The 18,291-nt window shown below is 38.8% G+C and overlaps 1 protein-coding gene across 1 annotated transcript in view; it reads right to left on the minus strand.

Moving 5' to 3' along the window:
- CDH4 (cadherin 4) overlaps positions 1-18,291 on the minus strand; it is a gene marked incomplete at its 5' end in the record, with an annotated part of 297,707 nt that overhangs the window by 145,619 nt on the left and 133,797 nt on the right. The window contains one exon of the mRNA XM_063296981.1: positions 8,630-8,785. Coding sequence (XP_063153051.1) covers positions 8,630-8,785 — 156 coding nt within the window. The remainder of the gene's footprint in view (positions 1-8,629; positions 8,786-18,291) is intronic.

Raw genomic sequence — 18,291 nt, forward strand, 5'->3', positions numbered from 1 at the left:
TAAGGCTTAGCTTTAAAAAACACATTAAGAAGTCTTCTGTGTGTGTGTGTGTGTGTGTGAGAGAGAGAGAGAGAGAGAGACATCCTCAAGATTTATATGACATCAAGATTTATATGACATTGAGATTTATATGAGATTTATATGACATTCTTGAGAGTCACAGGGGCTGTGACTCTGAAGCTGGGAGAGTGGCTCTCTGTCCAGAAGAACAGCTAAGATACTGCACAGAACCCTCAAACTCCCAGGCCTCTGGTAGAGGCCCCTAGGCTGAGGAGGACACATACCACCCATAGGGATGAGAAGGGAATTTTTAAAATATATTTTCCTTCCTTGTATTTACATTAAAAGTTTGTTTCTAGGGCAACCATTTACTCTGGAAATGTAAGGAAATAGAATAATGAAGAAATCTATAGCATTAATAGCATTAATGTCACTAGAAGGGAGATGCCTAAAAGCAGAAATCTGGTCCTGTTTATCATGATTAGATGCATATCCTGCCTTTATTTTGTACAACTCAAGACAGTATACTTAATGTTCCCACCTCCTATTTTCCCCATAACAACTCTGTGAGGCGGGTTGGGCTAAGAGAGAGTTAGTGACCCAAAGTCACTCAGCCCGGTTCATGTCTAAGGAAGGACTAGAACTGATGGTCTCCCACTTTCTACTTCAGCACTTTAACCACTGCATCAAACAGCTTCTCACAAACTGGTCCTTTTCACTAGCTACATTACTAAATCAATTTTCTGGCCCATCCTTTATTTTCAGAATATTTTCTAAAAGGTCTGTTATCTGTTTATGCTAGCAGCTTTTTCTAAGTTGTGAATTTTTTGAGACAATTTGGTGGATGGGTAGGGAGAAGAGACAAATGGTGTCACAAGGCTAAGGGAGGGAGAAAAATTTTTTGCAGAGCAAGTGCAAAGATGTACCGTGAAGAGGGCAAGGATGGGTGTGGCAGAGAATGATAGCAGGGGGAAAATGGAAAATGTGAACATGGGGAATGTGGAGAGCTCCTGTACTCTGGCAGCAAAACTGAATCCAACATTCCCATATTTTATTCTCTGTTATGTGAATTTCCCTGATTTTCCTACCTTTTTAAATATGATCTATCACAACAAATGTTTTTGCATCTGTATTTTTTTTTAGCAGAGAAAGCTGGAAGCCAGTAAATCATATCTGAAGCTGTAGTCCATATGATGGAGAAACCTGTTTTAATAGAACTTATAAATCAGATCTCACTGATTTCCTATCATTTCCTTTTACATTGCCAGTTATCAAGGGTGAGTTAAGACAAGCAGCAATATGAGCTTGTTTGTCCTTGACTCAGCCTTGTAGCCCAGACTGAAAACTGAACTGGGACTTCCTTGATGAGAATCAGTTGTGAACGTCCTTGCTAAATCTTGTATCTAACATCTTTTTAGATAGATCTGGATTGTTGGATAGCGGGCAACATGAGACCTCAAGTGTAAGAAGTAAGTGCCCTATTTGTGAAATTTGCAGTGAGCTGAAGAGAGATTGAAAAAGCATAAAGGATCAAGAACATTTTATTTATAACTACTTTATTACTCAGAATGCAAAAGGTTGTTGTTGTGGGGAAAAACAGGTCTTGTATCGCATTTAGGTGTAAGTATAAACTAAATAAAAATACTAAATATTAAAAGGTGGAATTTTATGTTTTTTTAAAATCCAGAATGTATTACTTCTATTAATTGTGGAAGGCAATTTCTTGAAGTTCAAAAGCCACTTTTTCATGGCATGGATTTTAAAAAGAGGCATAATTTCTCAGGGATCAGTTGTTTGTAATGAAGCTAGAATGTTTGGTGAGTATCTCTGCCTCGGTTATTGTCCTGTGATAAGATGGGTTTATTCTGAAACAAATATAGCTGGCTATGATTGGAAGCAGAGTATCTGTCTAGATCGAACACTGGTCTGACTCTGTAAAGCTGTTCTTAATTACAAGTTGATGGCCTTGGGACTTAATTAAGTCCAGAGCCTATGAGCTTGTCTATGAGATTAATTAAAATCCATAAACTCCAATACTTTTTCTGCACTCAAGAAGGCATAGAAGATTAAAATGAAAATCCTTGCACATTTGAACTTCAGTTTCACTATTTAGAAGTTTAGCGTGCTTAATTTTATACTAAGGGGTGATTGCATTTCATCAATGGACTGTAAAAATGGTCAATTAATGAGTCCGTCTTTTGGGACTTGACTTTGATGTTTTGAATAGTTGAGGTCCATAGCAGCAAAGGGGTCAACAGGAATGATTAGTATAATTGCTGATAAGAACTGCATCTGTCATGGAAGCTTCGTCCAGTATAAATACAAGTGACATTAATGGCAATTTGTTCATAACTCATGCTGTTCTGAGTTACTTTGTATGCTAAGTAATTAGAGAAAATGATTTGTTTTTCCCTTATCAGGTGCAGAATAGTTATACAGCATAATAAAGGCAGTGTATGGAACAAAGCTGGCCAAGCAGGAAGAGTTGTTCCCAGGCAAGACCCATTATGCCAGCACCGAATAGGGGCCTCCCAAACTCAAGGTCATGAAGAGGACAGTCAAACATCAATTGTCTTGTAAAGGTGAGAGGAAAATTCTAGAATAACCCCAGAACGTAAACCAATATACAGGTTTTAACTTTGGTGAGTATATGTCTCTAGCTAACTCATGTCTGTGTGCCTTCTGCCTAGTAAGTCTGTTCTAGTGGAATAGTTTAGTGTCACTGGAGGTGAGACATCCAGCTATGTCTGGGAGAAGCCTGAGAGGCATAATTAATATGATTGATTAATTCTGGACCCATTGGGTTCTTCCAACTTTATAATAATATGATTATAACTCCCAGAAATCTCAGGCAGCAGGTGGGAGTTCACATGATTTAATTCTTTCATACAGCCTCCAGTCCCCTGCACCCAGAAATCAAACAGGACAAATTGGGCTGAAACCAATTTCCATGACTTTTTATTTTTTATATGGATAGATTTTGTAAGCTTGTTTTGAGGAGTACTAGATCATACAGCACCCATCCGCAATCTGAAATGCTTTAGCCCAGGACCAGACTTATATCAAGAAAAACTAATCTCCTGGTCTGTTCATAATTTGTTGAGTGTCAGTGTGATAAGTTGTATGGTACAAGAAATATAGCCACAGAAATTCTCTCTACCTTCAAACTGTAAAAAAGGTAGAGGCCTGGACTTAATAGTTCTGTTTACATATGGAGATGCCACTGGAATTGGAACGAATAATGAGTTGGTCACCCACCCATTGCCATAAATGTAATGTAATGTAATGTAATGTAATGTAATGTGTATGTGTGTGTGTGTGTGTGTGTGTGTATGTATGTATGTATATATGTATATATGTATGTATGTATGTATGTGTATATATAAAGTAAAGGTAAAGGTTTCCCTTGACGTAAAGTCCAGTCGTGTCCGACTCTAGGGGGCGGTGCTCATCTCCGTTTCTAAGCCTTTAGAGCCGGCGTTGTCATAGACACTTCCGGGTCATGTGGCCAGCATGACGACTCAGAACACCGTTACCTTCCCACTGAAGCGGTACCTATTGATCTACTCACATTTGCATGTTTTCGAACTGCTAGGTGAGCAGGAGCTGGTACTAGCAACGGGAGCTCACCTCGTCGTGTGGTTTCGAACCGCCGACCTTCCAATCGACAGCTCAGCGGTTTAACCCGCAGCGCCACCGCGTCCCTATATGTGTGTGTGTGTATGTATGTATGTATGTATGTATGTGTGTGTGTATGTATGTATGTATGTATGTGTGTGTGTATGTATGTATATATATATATATATATTACACTGTTCTATTTCAAACAAATATCTCATATCTAAGAAATTAATCTGAAAATTATACAGGTTGCCTTAGAACCAAAGGGAGAGAGAAAAAGAAAGAACTCAGTATTAATTATACACACATACTATACATATATATATATATATATATATATATATATATATATAAATAAGCAATGTAATTATTGTGATCACACAGTCATGCAACTAAGCTAACAGGAAAACATGTGCTGATAAACAGGAAATATTATTAAAAGGAAGACAGATTAATATCTGCACTAATTCTGATTTTAATTGATTTGGAAATTTATAGCAGAAAAGCAACTGTCAGTCATGCAGATGGATAACTGGATGGTCATTTCTGTTGTTTAGTTTTAAGTCTCAAGAATAATTGATCCCATTGTTTCATGAGCCTGCAATTTGCTTTAGAAAATGTGCATCTATGCAATTCCCCAGCCTCATGCATTTCAATGTCATCTTTTCACCCCTATATCGATGGTTGTGGTACTTGTTCTAAATATGTATAATTTAGTTATGAAGTTAACTTATTTTTGGTAAGCATATGTTGTTCAGAAAAAAATACTTTCCAAATTTGGACGCACATGAATATCAAATAATATTGTGTGTTGATTTATGCACCAATTCAGGTACTAAGCATTAGAAATGTTTGGGTTGAAATAAAACAAACACATTTTCTTCCTGTCTACCATATTTCCTGGGACTGTATGCTTCCAGTACAGCAGACACAATTGTACATAAGAAGTCCAAAGTACTGTTGGGTGTTAATACAGTATTGCAGATCCCAAGGTATTTCTATTTGCTGGAGGATCAAGTCTTAAGATGCAACAAGATAATCCCAAAAGGCCAGAAGTTTAGAGAGAACATTATCTCCTATGTACTATACTTGCACTTAATTGTTCTTTTATTTTTATTGTGTCAATCTAATTAGAATGAAGAAAGGAAAAAATACAGAACATACTGTAGAATTAACAAAATAATTTAACTGGAGGAAAGGAGGAAAAGAAAAGGAAAATGGGGCACGTGGGGAAATACTATCTTGAGTACTGTATCCCTCACCTATATTCAGTAGCCTTTACTGTCTTTACTATGAAGATAGGTGGAAAGTCTTTTTAGATTTTTTGTCCAAATAATAATAATGATTACAAAAAATAAGTAAACTGGTATAATAAAATATATGCATTTAGGATAATATAAGTGGCTGTAAGTCTAAGAGTCAGAGGGATAAAAATTTTATTAATAAACAAATAAGTAAATAAAGGATAAAGCTACCGGATGATGGTTCAACTATGAATGGTCTTTCTATATCAATTCTTGCTCCTGGATTTTTCATTATTTGCAGGTGAAAAGTAGAATAGAAAATTAATGAAAAAAATATGAAATCAGTAAATCTAGCTGCCGACGGCTCTAGACAGGCCTTTAGTCTGACCCAGTGACTAGCTTTGTAAATACCCAGATTGAACTGGGAGTGGCAAGAATGCATTTATCTTTATGTCTAAAACACATGGGAAGATGTCTCCACTTCCAGAAGTGATGGAGAGGGAATTATGGTGGAAGGCCATTTCATACATTCTAGAAGGGAAGCATGGGTTTGTTGCCAAATGAACCTATGGGGGCTCCCTGACAAGTATTTTGGTATTTTTGCACAGTGCATACATTGGAAAATAATTGTTTTGCTGTGCTGATTTGTTACACTGAATTTGTTGGGCAACAGCACTGAAAATTGTGCTTGAAAACATAACACAGGATATAGTATACTCAGTCCTACAACACATCTTTTTGGATGTTGAACTGATGTTGTGTGTGTGTGTGTGTGTGTGTGCTGGAGTACTATCCTGTGAAAAATACTGATAAACCTGTTATCAATCATGAAAAAAGTTCCATAGCCATTTTTAAGCATCTCTCAAAAACCACTGTCTTAACCAGGATAGTTAATAATGAACACTTGTAATTAAATGGTCCCCAGGTCACAGAAAACCATCGTTATGACCAGCAATGTTACTTCTTCTTGACTGAGAGTTTCTCATGCTAGAATCCTAATGACTCCATCAAAGGCATTATTCTGAGATCTTCTACCTAAATTAGTATCCAAGTTATGATGGCCTGCCATCAATGAGATGCTGTATAATTGACAGTTCTGAAACAACACAAAACTTGTATCTCTAACTTTCCTTTAAAAAAAAAAATCCTTTTGCTTCAGATTTTGCCAGGGTCACTGGAGAAAATAATTGCTATTGTTCAAAGGAGATGAAATAATTTTTCCATAGATGCCCCTATAGCCTTGAAGAAATGTCTTCCTCCATGCAGCTAAGGAGTTAATATGCTTTCCTGATCTCTCCACCTTTGTCCACAGTCAGCGTTAACATAGTTAAAGTGTACCAAATACACCTTGGTGAAAATAATGCCTGCTGTTTAAGAAGATGAAGTCAGTTGAAATGACCTGTAATACTTTATGGGCAATTTATAACATATTTGGAAATCCAGATTGCTCAGAGGTCCAACAGTGTATGCACCCAAAGTCAGTGCAGAAGACTAAAGGTTTTATAGACTTCCAATGCACAAGGGGAAATCCACTTTATGGCAAGAAGGCAAAGCTTTCCACCAATGTATGAGAAACAATTGGTTTACAAAGCCTTGGGGAAAGGTTGTACATTAATGAAAGAACACATTTCCTTTGCATGCAGGAAGTCCAGAAATCAATCCCTGGCATCTCCAGATAGGTCATAAAATTACTCTTATCTGAAATACCGGAGAGACACTATGAATCACAATAATAATGACTTATCCAGACTAGGGCTGAACGTCTACCAAAGTTTGCAGTCAGCAAGCAAAACCTGCACACAATAGAGTAGTCTACAAATAGCCAGATGTTAAAGCGAGAAGTTCTTATGAACAATCCAGGTATAAATAGAAGCCAATTCAGAAATCAGGGAGACAAACTAAAGAGAAATCTGAGATTCTGGAAGCCAAGGAAATAGGAGAATGATATGGACAAGAATGATGAGGGTTGATTCTAGCAATTGAGTGAGTTATGATATATTTATCTTTGGCACTTATGATATATTCATCTTTGGCACTTCCCCTGCTCTGCCTTCATTGCAGCTTGTTGTAATTTGAGTTTCAGGAAGTCTGCTTCTTCCCTACCCGCCACCCCCTTTAATTGGATTCAGAGGTTCTATCTTTGAATATCAACACAGATATATGTTTGCTTTCATGGACTTGGAAGTGTCCAAATTATTCCTCCTTTTGATCAGATGGGCTGATCTGAATCACCCTCAGATCTTCTTAATTAAACAGTTATGCTTCTTGGGTCTCCTCCTCCTCTGATTCTGATTCAAGGAGAAATCAGTGTGAACTATGATGCTCACTAGATGTATCAACAGGAACTTGTTCTTATGCTCTGGCACCTTCAGAGATACCGCATATCTGACTGAATTAAGTCTGGACTCATATGAACAGGACCATGGACAGCTGTTACAGGCGACAACTTCACACAACTTCAGTATTTCAAGTTCAGGACCATGGACAATGATGCTACGGTCAAGTCCATATTCCTTTGCAAGTAAACTGTATAGAATTACTTTTGTGTCACTGATAGATGAAATTTAACTAAATGGTATGTCATGAGTAAGGATGGCGAGCAGGGGGCTCCCATCCAGACTGTCAAGCGCATGCGTAGCACTGAGGAATTGGTCAGCCATTCAAAGAGACACAGATCGGGACCGCCTTAACCCTTGGGGGTTATATGTCTGGGTTTTCCCCACGCTTCTTCAGTTTGTTAGGATTCCTGTTAAGTACTAGCAATAAATATTAGAGACCAGTTCCTTGTCTCAGTGTGTTTCCTGGTTGTTAGGACATGGTAAGTGGATTCAGGGCCCAAGATGGCTGGGACATTCATTCTCCTTCTAACATGTTTTTTTCTCTCAACACCCCCTTTTTTTACACATGTCTATTCCCCCCCTCCCTCAACCTTCTCCAGGTTTACTTTTGTCTAGGACTGAAATCATTGTTGGAAGGTGGTTCTGGAAATTAGTTTGTGATGTGTCCATGATGTTGCCAGGTCTTTTCAACTTGCAGGATAATGGCAAGAGAAAAAGGTAAAAAATCCAAAGTCCTGGGAAGGTGTTGGTAACAGTTCACATAAAAAACTAACTAGCCAACCATATTTCAGTCACATTATAAAGCCAGGCAGTTTGGTTGCTTTATAATTCAGTGTGTAATGCAAACTAATACAATTAATTGAATGAAGCAATGATCCACATGTCATATGAACACAACAAATAGCTTACAAACTCACAGCTGGTAGAGAGAGCTAAGAAAAAAAAAACACTTATATCCAAAATTTACCAGCTTTGGTAATCCTATCTTGAAGATGTAAATACAGGAGGGTAATTCACAGTTAATCAGAAGTCTCATTTTTTTTTGAAATAGATGTAATAATTATAAGACAACAAGCAAATAAATAAATAAAAGTAAAGTATTTCTAATGCCAAACATCTTGTGCACAAAGCCAATAAGAGGAGTACAATAAATGTAATTGCATACATAAACACATATGCACAATTTTGTCTATTTATTACAGGTACCTTTATGCTTCTTCAATCAACATAAAAGTGTGTGCATGTGTGTGCATGGATGTGTATCTATACAGAATTTCTTATTAGAGTTTCTGGACGGTGAGAACTCTGCATTCTATGTTTAGTTATGACTGAGATGTGCTTGAAATTGCCAGAGAAAGAAAGGAGAAGGGAGGGAGGGAGGAGGGAAAAAATAGACAAGACACAAGAAGAGAAGTACAAACTTACATGGTAGGATGCTCTTTCTTCTCTGTCCATTGGACGGGTCACATACATTCTCCCTGACACAGGGTCAATGTTGAAGACTTCCATAGGTGGCTGGTCAGCTCCCACACCTGTGATGCTGTATCTTATATGGATCTCGCTGTCCTTGTCTGAACGAATCTGGATTAAACATTAAAGAGAAGAGAGAGTCAGCAAGGAATACAAGCCAAAAGGGGGGGAAAAAAGGCTTGCGGTGACATACATTGACCAAGAGTCCATTACATTGTCGAGATGAGAGAAAGAATCAACACCTTTGTCTCTCGATTATTCTATTCCAGTTTTGACAGAGGCCAAGTCCTGAAAAAAATGGCCAAGCCATGGGATGGTTTTAGAAGGATCTCAGCATCTTCCATTCCATGAGCAATGTAACATATGCTGGGTACTCAAGTATTTCAGTCACAGAGAGATGCATGAGCTACATTTCAGTGTTTTCTCAATGATCCACAATAACATAAGAATAGCCCTAGTTTTCTTCTTAATTTCCCTGGAATTGGCATTGGAGGCAAGCTGCTTCCATCCCTGTCAGCTCTTTAAGGTAGGCCAGATCAGGAAACATACAGTATACTATAGTAACAGAATCATGAAAGGCTGACAGAATTTTCTTCCCTCCATGTTATACCAAAGAGAGTTAGATGGAACCAGTTTAAGTTTCTTTCTAATGTTCTCTTCCTGTCCTGAGCTTAAACATGTTTTGGTAACTGATACTTGCAAGCTTTGTCCAAGGTGATCTCTAGGATCCCAGAGGTAGCCTTTAGTCTCGACTTAATATCCCTTGATATTCCTGTCTTCAATTACTCAACCCCCTTTTAAAGACATCCAAGCATGTGGGTCATCACCACATCTCAGCAATGAGTTTCACAGGGTTGCTATGTGCTATGTGAAGAAGTGCACTGTATTGCCTGTTTTAAATTTCCTTCTGATCAGCTTCATTGGATGATCCCAGTGCTTTCTCCATACCAGACATGATTATATAAAGTTCTGGCTCATATGCTACACAGTATATTTAAATTTTCCCCAATCTGGTATCCCCAAATCTGTAAAAACTGCAGCCAATCTAGAATTCTTAGCCAATGTGGCCTCCAGTTTGGAATTCTGGTGGAGGGGAAGTGAAGGGAGTTTATATCAATAATGCTATCAGAATGAATTGCACACGTATGAATAGAACAGAGCCATACACAGGCACAAACTCTAACATAATGAACAAGATGTAAAAAAGAATGTGTTGAATTTATTTGAAATATTTAGATATTTCCCCAAGATCATGTTCTCCAGGAAATCTTCAGTAGAGATTTTTAAGGGATACACTAAATCAGTAATGCACAGAAGAAGAGCATAAACAACCATGGTCTTGGGATGGTGGAGGAAGTAGAGACTCTCTGTGGCATAGAAAAAGATGATTCTAGGAGACTCTATCTTAGAAGGCTATGCCATAAGTGGTACCCAAACACTCCCTGGAAGTCCTGGTGGCTACTTGCCATCCCTCATTCAGAAACAACACCTAAACAAAATGGAGGCATGTTCAAAATAAAACGAATTCCTTTTCTCTAATTGCATAAAATAGATTTCTAGAGTTTCTAATTCTTAAAAATGGAGAGTTTTGACTTCATCTTTTGTTCCTTAAAGCAGGTTTCAGGCAGTACTTTTCTCATCCTGTTGCATATATTTTCTATGGAAAATAAAACAACTCTACAAAAAGATCAGGGCAGAGAAGGCCATTCCTCCTTCCAGCAGATGTGAGGAAATAAGTAGGCAGGCTAAGACATAACTGTGTCAACCTTGAGCTATTACTACTTGACAAACTGAAGTTAATTTTCAGATCAGCAATTTAAAGGAGTTCTTAGTTCAGGCAGAGCTATTTCTGAAGGGGCGGGGGCTGAATGGAAAAATACAAGGCAGAAATAAACAATTTGCTGCTACCCACTCACCATCAGAAAACTGTTGGGTGGGTGAATACTGTGGTGGCAAACAAGTGCTTTCTTTACCCCACTTACTTTGTAAAAGTAATGGGGTGGGAGGGGGAAATGGGAGGAGAAAAAAATAGAGGAAGACTCCACTCCTGAAAAACCCTTGAAATGTGCTTGAAGATGGTAACTGCTTTGTAGAGGAACACAGGATCTGCTCAGACAAATATGTCTCACACATACCAGGAACCAGGAGATCTGCACCAGTAAATAAATACATAAAAATGGCAGCCAGCAAGCCAGCAAGGAAATGTGCTCTGGAAATGGTTGTATAAGAGAAGGTTGAACCACTGAAGAAGTGAGCTGAGGAAAGAGTCTAGTTTTCTCCCCACCCTCTTTGAAGTCCTCCTTCTCATTCTTAGCCACTGAGTATTTTTCAAGAAATATGCTGCAGACTAGCACTTAGTAGAGCAGTTATGAAGGCCTTGGAAAAGATATTCAGATGCAATGGATCATCAAAGAAATCAATCCAGAGATCTCATTAAGGCAAAAATGACTAGGCTCAAATTATCCTACTTCAGGTGCATTATGCAAAGATGCAGCTCTCTGGAAAAGGCTCTAATGCTGGGAAAGGTGGAAGGAAAGAGAAGAAGAGGATGACCAGCAGCAAGGTGGATGGACTCAGTTATGGTGGTGATGAGTGTACCATTGGGAGATTTGAAAAAACAGATTAGGGATAGATCATCATGGAGAAAATCTATCTATGTGTTCACTAGGAGTCGAAAACAACTTGATGGCACATAATCAATCAATCCATTTTTCCCCATATAATCAACTGCCAATCAACTTTTATCTAAGTTGATGAACCACCTACCTTTTCACTGACTGATCAGTAGACTATTAGGTTAAGTTTAAATAAATTTGCATATTACCCCACATAATTTCTTATTTGTTTACCATCTTAACTTGAATCCATCCCAATTCTACTTCACATTTAAAAGATCTGCATGAAAAACAATATGCATTTTCACCAGTATGGACAAAACGATATTGCCATAATATCTAGCCCATTGTATTTCCCTTCTGCGGAGACATCATAACGCAGGTCCTGCAAGGTTCCTCTGATTTCTTAGTTATGTCCATCTTATTACCAGCATTTTGTCAGCCTGGGATAGGGATTCAGGTAGGATTTAGGTATGGCACATCTGTACAGGTCTCTTGCTTAGAAGAATCTAGCTAATGGGAAGGAGAGTTTGGATTTGCCACATTCTCCAATTTTCATGGAATTATGCCTGCATTCTTTCCCAATATTAGGGCTATCACATCTGGGCTGCAAAAATTGGTCATTCACTATATAGGCAGCAAAGACTTCATTTTCTGTAGGTTCTTTGCAACCATTTTGAGGCCATCTGGATTTTTGCAGCCAGATATGGTAGCCCTATCTAATGTGATGCCCTTAAAAAAATAGTAGATTTCAACAGAGGAATTGAAGTCCAACATATCTGGAGAACACTAAGTTGGGGAAAGCTGTGCGAAATTGGTATTTGTCATGAACGTTCAAGAACTTTATTTCTTGTAGAAAACTGCATTATAATTATTAATGGTAGAAAGCCATGCCTATTCTGTATTGTACAATGGAGTCAGTTGTAGGTATCTTAATGTTCTTCAACATTAGATGAACATAATTGAATGCACCCACATTTTGGGATGAATGAAAAACACACAGTGTAAACACATTCAAGCCTTTTAAATTAGAACATTCAATAATGTATTTACACATGTTAAGTGTGGGATATAGTGGAAATATTTTTATGAAGCTGTACCTTATTACTCATTGGGATCACCCTTAAGTAACATTAAATATCTATGCTTGTGTGTGTGTGTGCACGCGCAGGCATGTATGTGTTTGAGGGCTTGAAGTATGTTAAGCAACAAATAATGAAAATGTTTTAAAATATAGTTTTGCCATCACTTGTGCAAATGAGTTAAATGAAAGATTTCAAAGACTGAATTCTCAAGTAGCGCTCTTGAATGTGTACTTAAATACATATTTCTGTTTCAGCATGCTTGCTCCAAGGTCTGATGGCTGAGAATAATTACTTAATTCAAATGTGGACAATTAACTTGTGCAGTGAGGCTCAGCTCTTCCTTTCTGAGCTAGAGACTGACCAAAGTCAATGAATGAGTGGGTACCAACCAGCAAGGGAGCAAATCGGTGGGTGAATGCTGGCTTGGGAGAAATCAAGTGAATATGCAACTGCATTTATATTAGGGGTTGGCCATCTCCTCCCCTCCAGTTGTTTTGTGCTGCAAAATGTCCATGATTCTATGGATTGGTGATTCTGGCTTCAGCTGATCGGAGCTGAAATTCCATCAAACATATAAGTATAAAGCAAAAGTTGTTTTCTACTTTTGCTTTATATATAAGCTTTTTTCTTCCACCTTACTTATTTCATTCTATATGCCTCCCATTCAGTTTTATCCTCCCTTCTCAATAGCCAGTCCAAATTCCCCAGCTCCTGAGGATACTCTGTCCTCAATGAGTTTTTTTCTACCATTCAATGTTTTTGAGCTTATGCCGATCTTTGGACCCCCCCAAATCTGCTCACACCACCCACTAGGGCAGTGTATCTCAAACTTGGCAACTTTAAGACATGTGGACTTCAACTCCCAGAATTCCCTGGCTGAGGAACTCTGGGAGTTGAAGTCCACATGTCTTAAAGTTGCCGAGTTTGAGAAACACTGCACTAGTGCTTAGAAGGTGATATGGGATAACAAAACATACCATAGCTTTGGGGGAATGAAACTCACTGATTTGGAACTTGGGAGCCAACTTTTCCCCCCCCTGTGTTTGGAATAGACTCCCACCAATAGACTCCCACCTCTTACTATAATTTAAAAAAGCACCAAAAATGCTTGTTTTTCATAGGCTTCCGTGAAGTTGCTTTAAACAAAAACCTTACCCATCGTTTGAACGTGTAGAGGTATAGAGGTTAATATTATTAAATATCATGGGCCTTTTCCTTCAGAGGCTACTTACATTATATTATGAGGATATATTGTTCTACATAATGTAATGATAACATTTGATATTATTAAGTTTATATTATGATGTCATAAGTGATTGTAATATATTATTGTATTAATTGCTGGTTTATTGTATGTATTGTGCTTAGCTATAATAAATACAGCCTCTACTGTTATACTACAGTAGTCCTTGACTTAAAACCATTTGTTCAGTGACTGTTTGAAGTTACGGTGGCACTGAACAAAGGGACTTACGACTGGTCTCCGAAGTTACGGCCGTTGCAGTGCCCCCGTGGTCATGTGATCAAAATTCAGGTGCTTGGCAGCCCACCTGCACTTGTGACTGCAGGGGCACTTCAAGTCCCCCCACCCACCTATTTCTCCTCCCCCATTTATGCCCTCTGTGGCCCCTGCCGCCCTAGCTGACCTTCACTGTCTTCTTGCTCCCGCTTCTGACCAAGCATGCTGACCACATGAGGCTTCCTTCCAAAGGTCATGCACAGCAGTTTCCTTGCGAGACCTGGGGAAGATGGCCTCATGGGGCTAGCAGCTGCCTCACAAAGGGCCAGGGTGGGCATGCCTCATCAGCAGCGGGAGCAAGAAAACAGCAAAGGTCAGTTGGGGTGGTGGAGTGCAGGGTAGCAAGGGTGGCTGGGGCTTCCTGGGGTTTCTTGGGCTTCGTGCCACAATGCTGGGGCGTCCTGAGATGCTGCAGATTTGCGCTGCACTGTTGGACCGGGCTGGGGTGGGGTGGCTGAGGTTCCAGGGGCAGCTGTGGCTTCACACTATGCCTCAGAGGCTTCTTGCAGCCTGAGAACTACAGCAGGTCAAGAAGCCCCAGAACCATGCAGTTCTGGGGCTGCTTGCCACCCCAGAAGGCAGGTCAAAGGGTGGCCAAAAGGGTAGAGACGGTCGATAGATAGGCAGGTGGTAGGAGTTGGAGGCAGTCCCTTACCCTACCGAGGTTCAGGGCTAGGAGGGACGAAGCCCAGAATGGCTTGGATCAGGGTGGGTCCTCAGCTAACAACCCGTGGAATTTGCTTAACAATGGCAATGGGGAGTGCCAGGATTGCTGTCACTAAGAAATGCCATCATGTGATGTCACGCTTTATGACTGCATCGCTTAGTGACAGAAATTCCATTCTCAGTTGTGGTTGTAACTCTAGGACTACCTGTAATAATATCACTTACACAATGTCAAATCTGGGGCAGTGAGTATAGATCTATTATATCTTCTTGTAAGTGTAACCACATGAAGTGAGTAAAATGCCTGTAATTGGTACTTATTGCAAAGAGGATGGAGAAAATAGAAATTTCTGAAGAGTATAGCAATGAAAAATATGCCTTCTGTTTTCCACTGACATGATACAGTTCTAAATCATACTTAAGCTGTTGACATTACTGATTGCCTTTGTGTTCCATTATTCTTTCTGAGTGGTTATTTTTAACTGATTGGAATCAGCAGCTGAACCATTCTTAGGCTCCGTGGTCCCAGTTATTAGAATACCTTGAAAGTACAGTCCTACATTTGTCTATTCAGAAATGTCTCATTTATTTCAATGGGATTAATTGCCAGATAGGAGGATATTGTAGCCTGTCAATCCTTCTCTCTATATATAATGACCACAATTTGTGACCCAATGTATTCCAAGTTCTGTTTGCGGAAATACATTCTGGAATGTAAAGATTTTGGTCAACGTCAAGAGTAAAGCCAACTGCTGATGTTCAGAATCTGATGATGTTTCTACAACCACCATCTCCTGACAAGGTGTATGATTGTTGTATTAATATACTGTATTTAATTTCAGAACTGATGGGGATATAATCCTTTAATCATCACTTAAAAGATAAATTTGAAGCAAGGGAAGTGTAATTCAATGAGCTTTCAAAACTTTGTGGCTTTAAGGTATAATTATGTGTACTCAAAAATGTAACACTCTTACTAGAAAATAGCATAAAACTCCTCACTGGTATTAAAATTACTTCCAAAATGAGGCTATAGAAAAATAGTGAGAAAATGCCATTGACATGTCAGATGAAGAGGGTGGCCTGAATTAAAGTTTGAGCATTCTCTCTTCTCCCTGACAAAAAGATGATTTAAGTGTAACAAAAGCCATTACAATAATCTGGGGCATCCAGAAATGTCACCAGAAAGACCATTCCAGATATTTAATTTTGATCTCCTAACATTTTGGAGAATCATCTGGAAACAAGGCTTGACACCATTTTGATATGTCAGGTCAGGTGTTAAACTCTACATGCCCACATATCAAATGAGGAGAAATGATAAGGTAGCTATACCTGGGACAACCCACCTTTTTACAAAGGTCTGTCAAACTGAATTTCTCTCTCTTGATCAGAGATACTGCACAGAGGAAGGCACCTATTTATGGAATCTAAAAGGCTGGATTAGACAAATATTACAAATACAGATGGCAGAGACTAGTTTCAGTTCTTAAGTAGCGCTTATGCAAATCACTCTGGCATCCAAACAGCTGCCTCACATTCAAAGGGATTACTCAACATGAACAGAGTTGCTTGCACACCCACATATTAGCAAAAACCAGGGCTTATTTGGTACAGACAGAACCCTGATGTGCCCACTAAACACATAGACACACATTCATAAACTCAGCTCAGCACCTTCAGACATGTGACGTGTGCACTTGATGTCTAGTTTCCCTGCCGAAATTTAGCACAGACTCCCACAATAGACTTGATTTGCATGATCACATGCAAAACCCAAAAACCCAAGGAAAACCACTGCATGCACTAAGTGGAAATGCCCCATAGGAATGCTCAGTGTTTGTTGTTAAGGAAAACATCTTTGCATGCCTAAGTAAGAGAGCTGCTGAATATGGATGTGTGGGTGTATACCGCCCAGAGTCCCTCTTTTGGGGGAGATGGGTGGTCACAAAATTCGAACAATCAATCAATCAATCAATCAATCAACAAATAAATAAATAAATAAATAAATAAACAAAATACATGCAACTAACAGAAAATGTGGATTGAGAGGTTTTTTTCTCCCTCCCTCATGATATTAGAACTTGGAAGCTCCCATTGAAACTAATGGCTCATTATGGGATATGTTTAAGGGTTGAAAGGCTTTGATTAAAAGACAAGGCGAGAGAGCATCCCAATCCCCCCTATTTTATTCAAACTATTGCTAAAACATATTAAAAACACTTTCATTTTTTCAGCCTCATGCTTTGCAAGTATAATTTACAGCTTCTAATTGCTCTGCATACCAACATGGACATTTCTCCATCCCCTTTAAATAAGACAGTATTTCCAAGGTACAAGTGAGACATTTTGTTTTCAATGCCTTTCATCATCTTCACCACCACTGCCACCACCATCATGCATAACCAGTCAATTGAAGTACTCCTTTATAAAGAACAGAATTAAATTGGAATTCACTGCTGTTGGACGGTATTAAAGGGGGACTGGATGAATTCATAGAGAATTGAAATGTCAGTGGCTACTAGTCTTGATGGCCAGATGACAGAATGTTGGACTAGATGGGCTATTGACTGGATTCAGCAGGACTCGTGTTTTATGAAATGGACGTTTTTGGTGATTGTGGTTCTTGTCTTGCCATTGAAAGGAACACTTATTTTTCTACATATGTAAGAATGTCCTGACTTATTAAACTTCCCAAACAAAAGAGATATGAAATCTCCACAGAAATATGAAGTCTCCTCAGAAAGAGATTCTATAGTCTGTGAACTTTGGTGCAGCAGAAGGGAGCACAGGGGACCAAATACTCCTCCACTGCGTGATCCTAATATCCTCCTTTGTGGCTTTCTCTGGGCATAATTTTTAATTTGGCTGTTACTCTGCTAAGACCACCTCCATACAGTACTATCTCTGCAATAACATTGGCCCTCCCTTTAAACAATTTTCGTTGATGTTTTCTTCCTAAAACTAAGAAAGCAGACCTGCAATTTTGGGTTAGAAGTCAATCTTGCCTGGCATTCTGTCTCCAGTCGTGGTTTGTCTCTCTGTTTCTCTGCCAAATTCCTAAGTGAGGTATGAGGCTCATGGTCCTCAGGTTTTAATATTCAGAGATATACCACAGCTGACTAGAGAGTGCTCTAAAATATGAAAGTCCTTCTCTACTTACCCAAGTCTGTCTTCCTTCACAAAGAACAGCTTTTCAAAGCTGCGACTGTTTGCAGCATAGCTAGAATTTTAATATAGCTTTTAATGTATTTATTGATTGTTTTTAGCTTCATTGTATGCCGCCCAGAGTCCCTTGCTTTGCGTGATGGATGGCTACATAAATTGGATAAATAAATAAATTAAATACCGTGTCAGAAGTGGAATATCTATATCTTTCTGCCTGTAAAGCCTATACTTCATCACACCATAATGTTAACAATGTTAGCAAGATCTTACTGACTCCCACTGTTAAGGGGAAAGTGTGATAAACCTTCATCCCCTGAAATTTCATTTTTAAATCTCTACAGTTTTTATTTTTAATCTAGCATTTATTTAGTGTATTTGTATACTGTTGTAATCAGGGAACGACTCCTGGTGTTATAGCTGTGTGATGTGATATTCATACAGTATATCACATTGTTACATGATCATACAGTTAATTATGCAAATGTGAATCATGTGCATCAGTCTTTCTGATAGCTGCTTTTTATTCCCTCTATTTTTTCTAATCTTTTGAGTTCTTTCAAAACT

Source organism: Candoia aspera, chromosome 3, assembly GCF_035149785.1.
Source record: "Candoia aspera isolate rCanAsp1 chromosome 3, rCanAsp1.hap2, whole genome shotgun sequence".
In the NCBI taxonomy this organism is placed as follows: Eukaryota; Metazoa; Chordata; class Lepidosauria; order Squamata; family Boidae; genus Candoia; species Candoia aspera.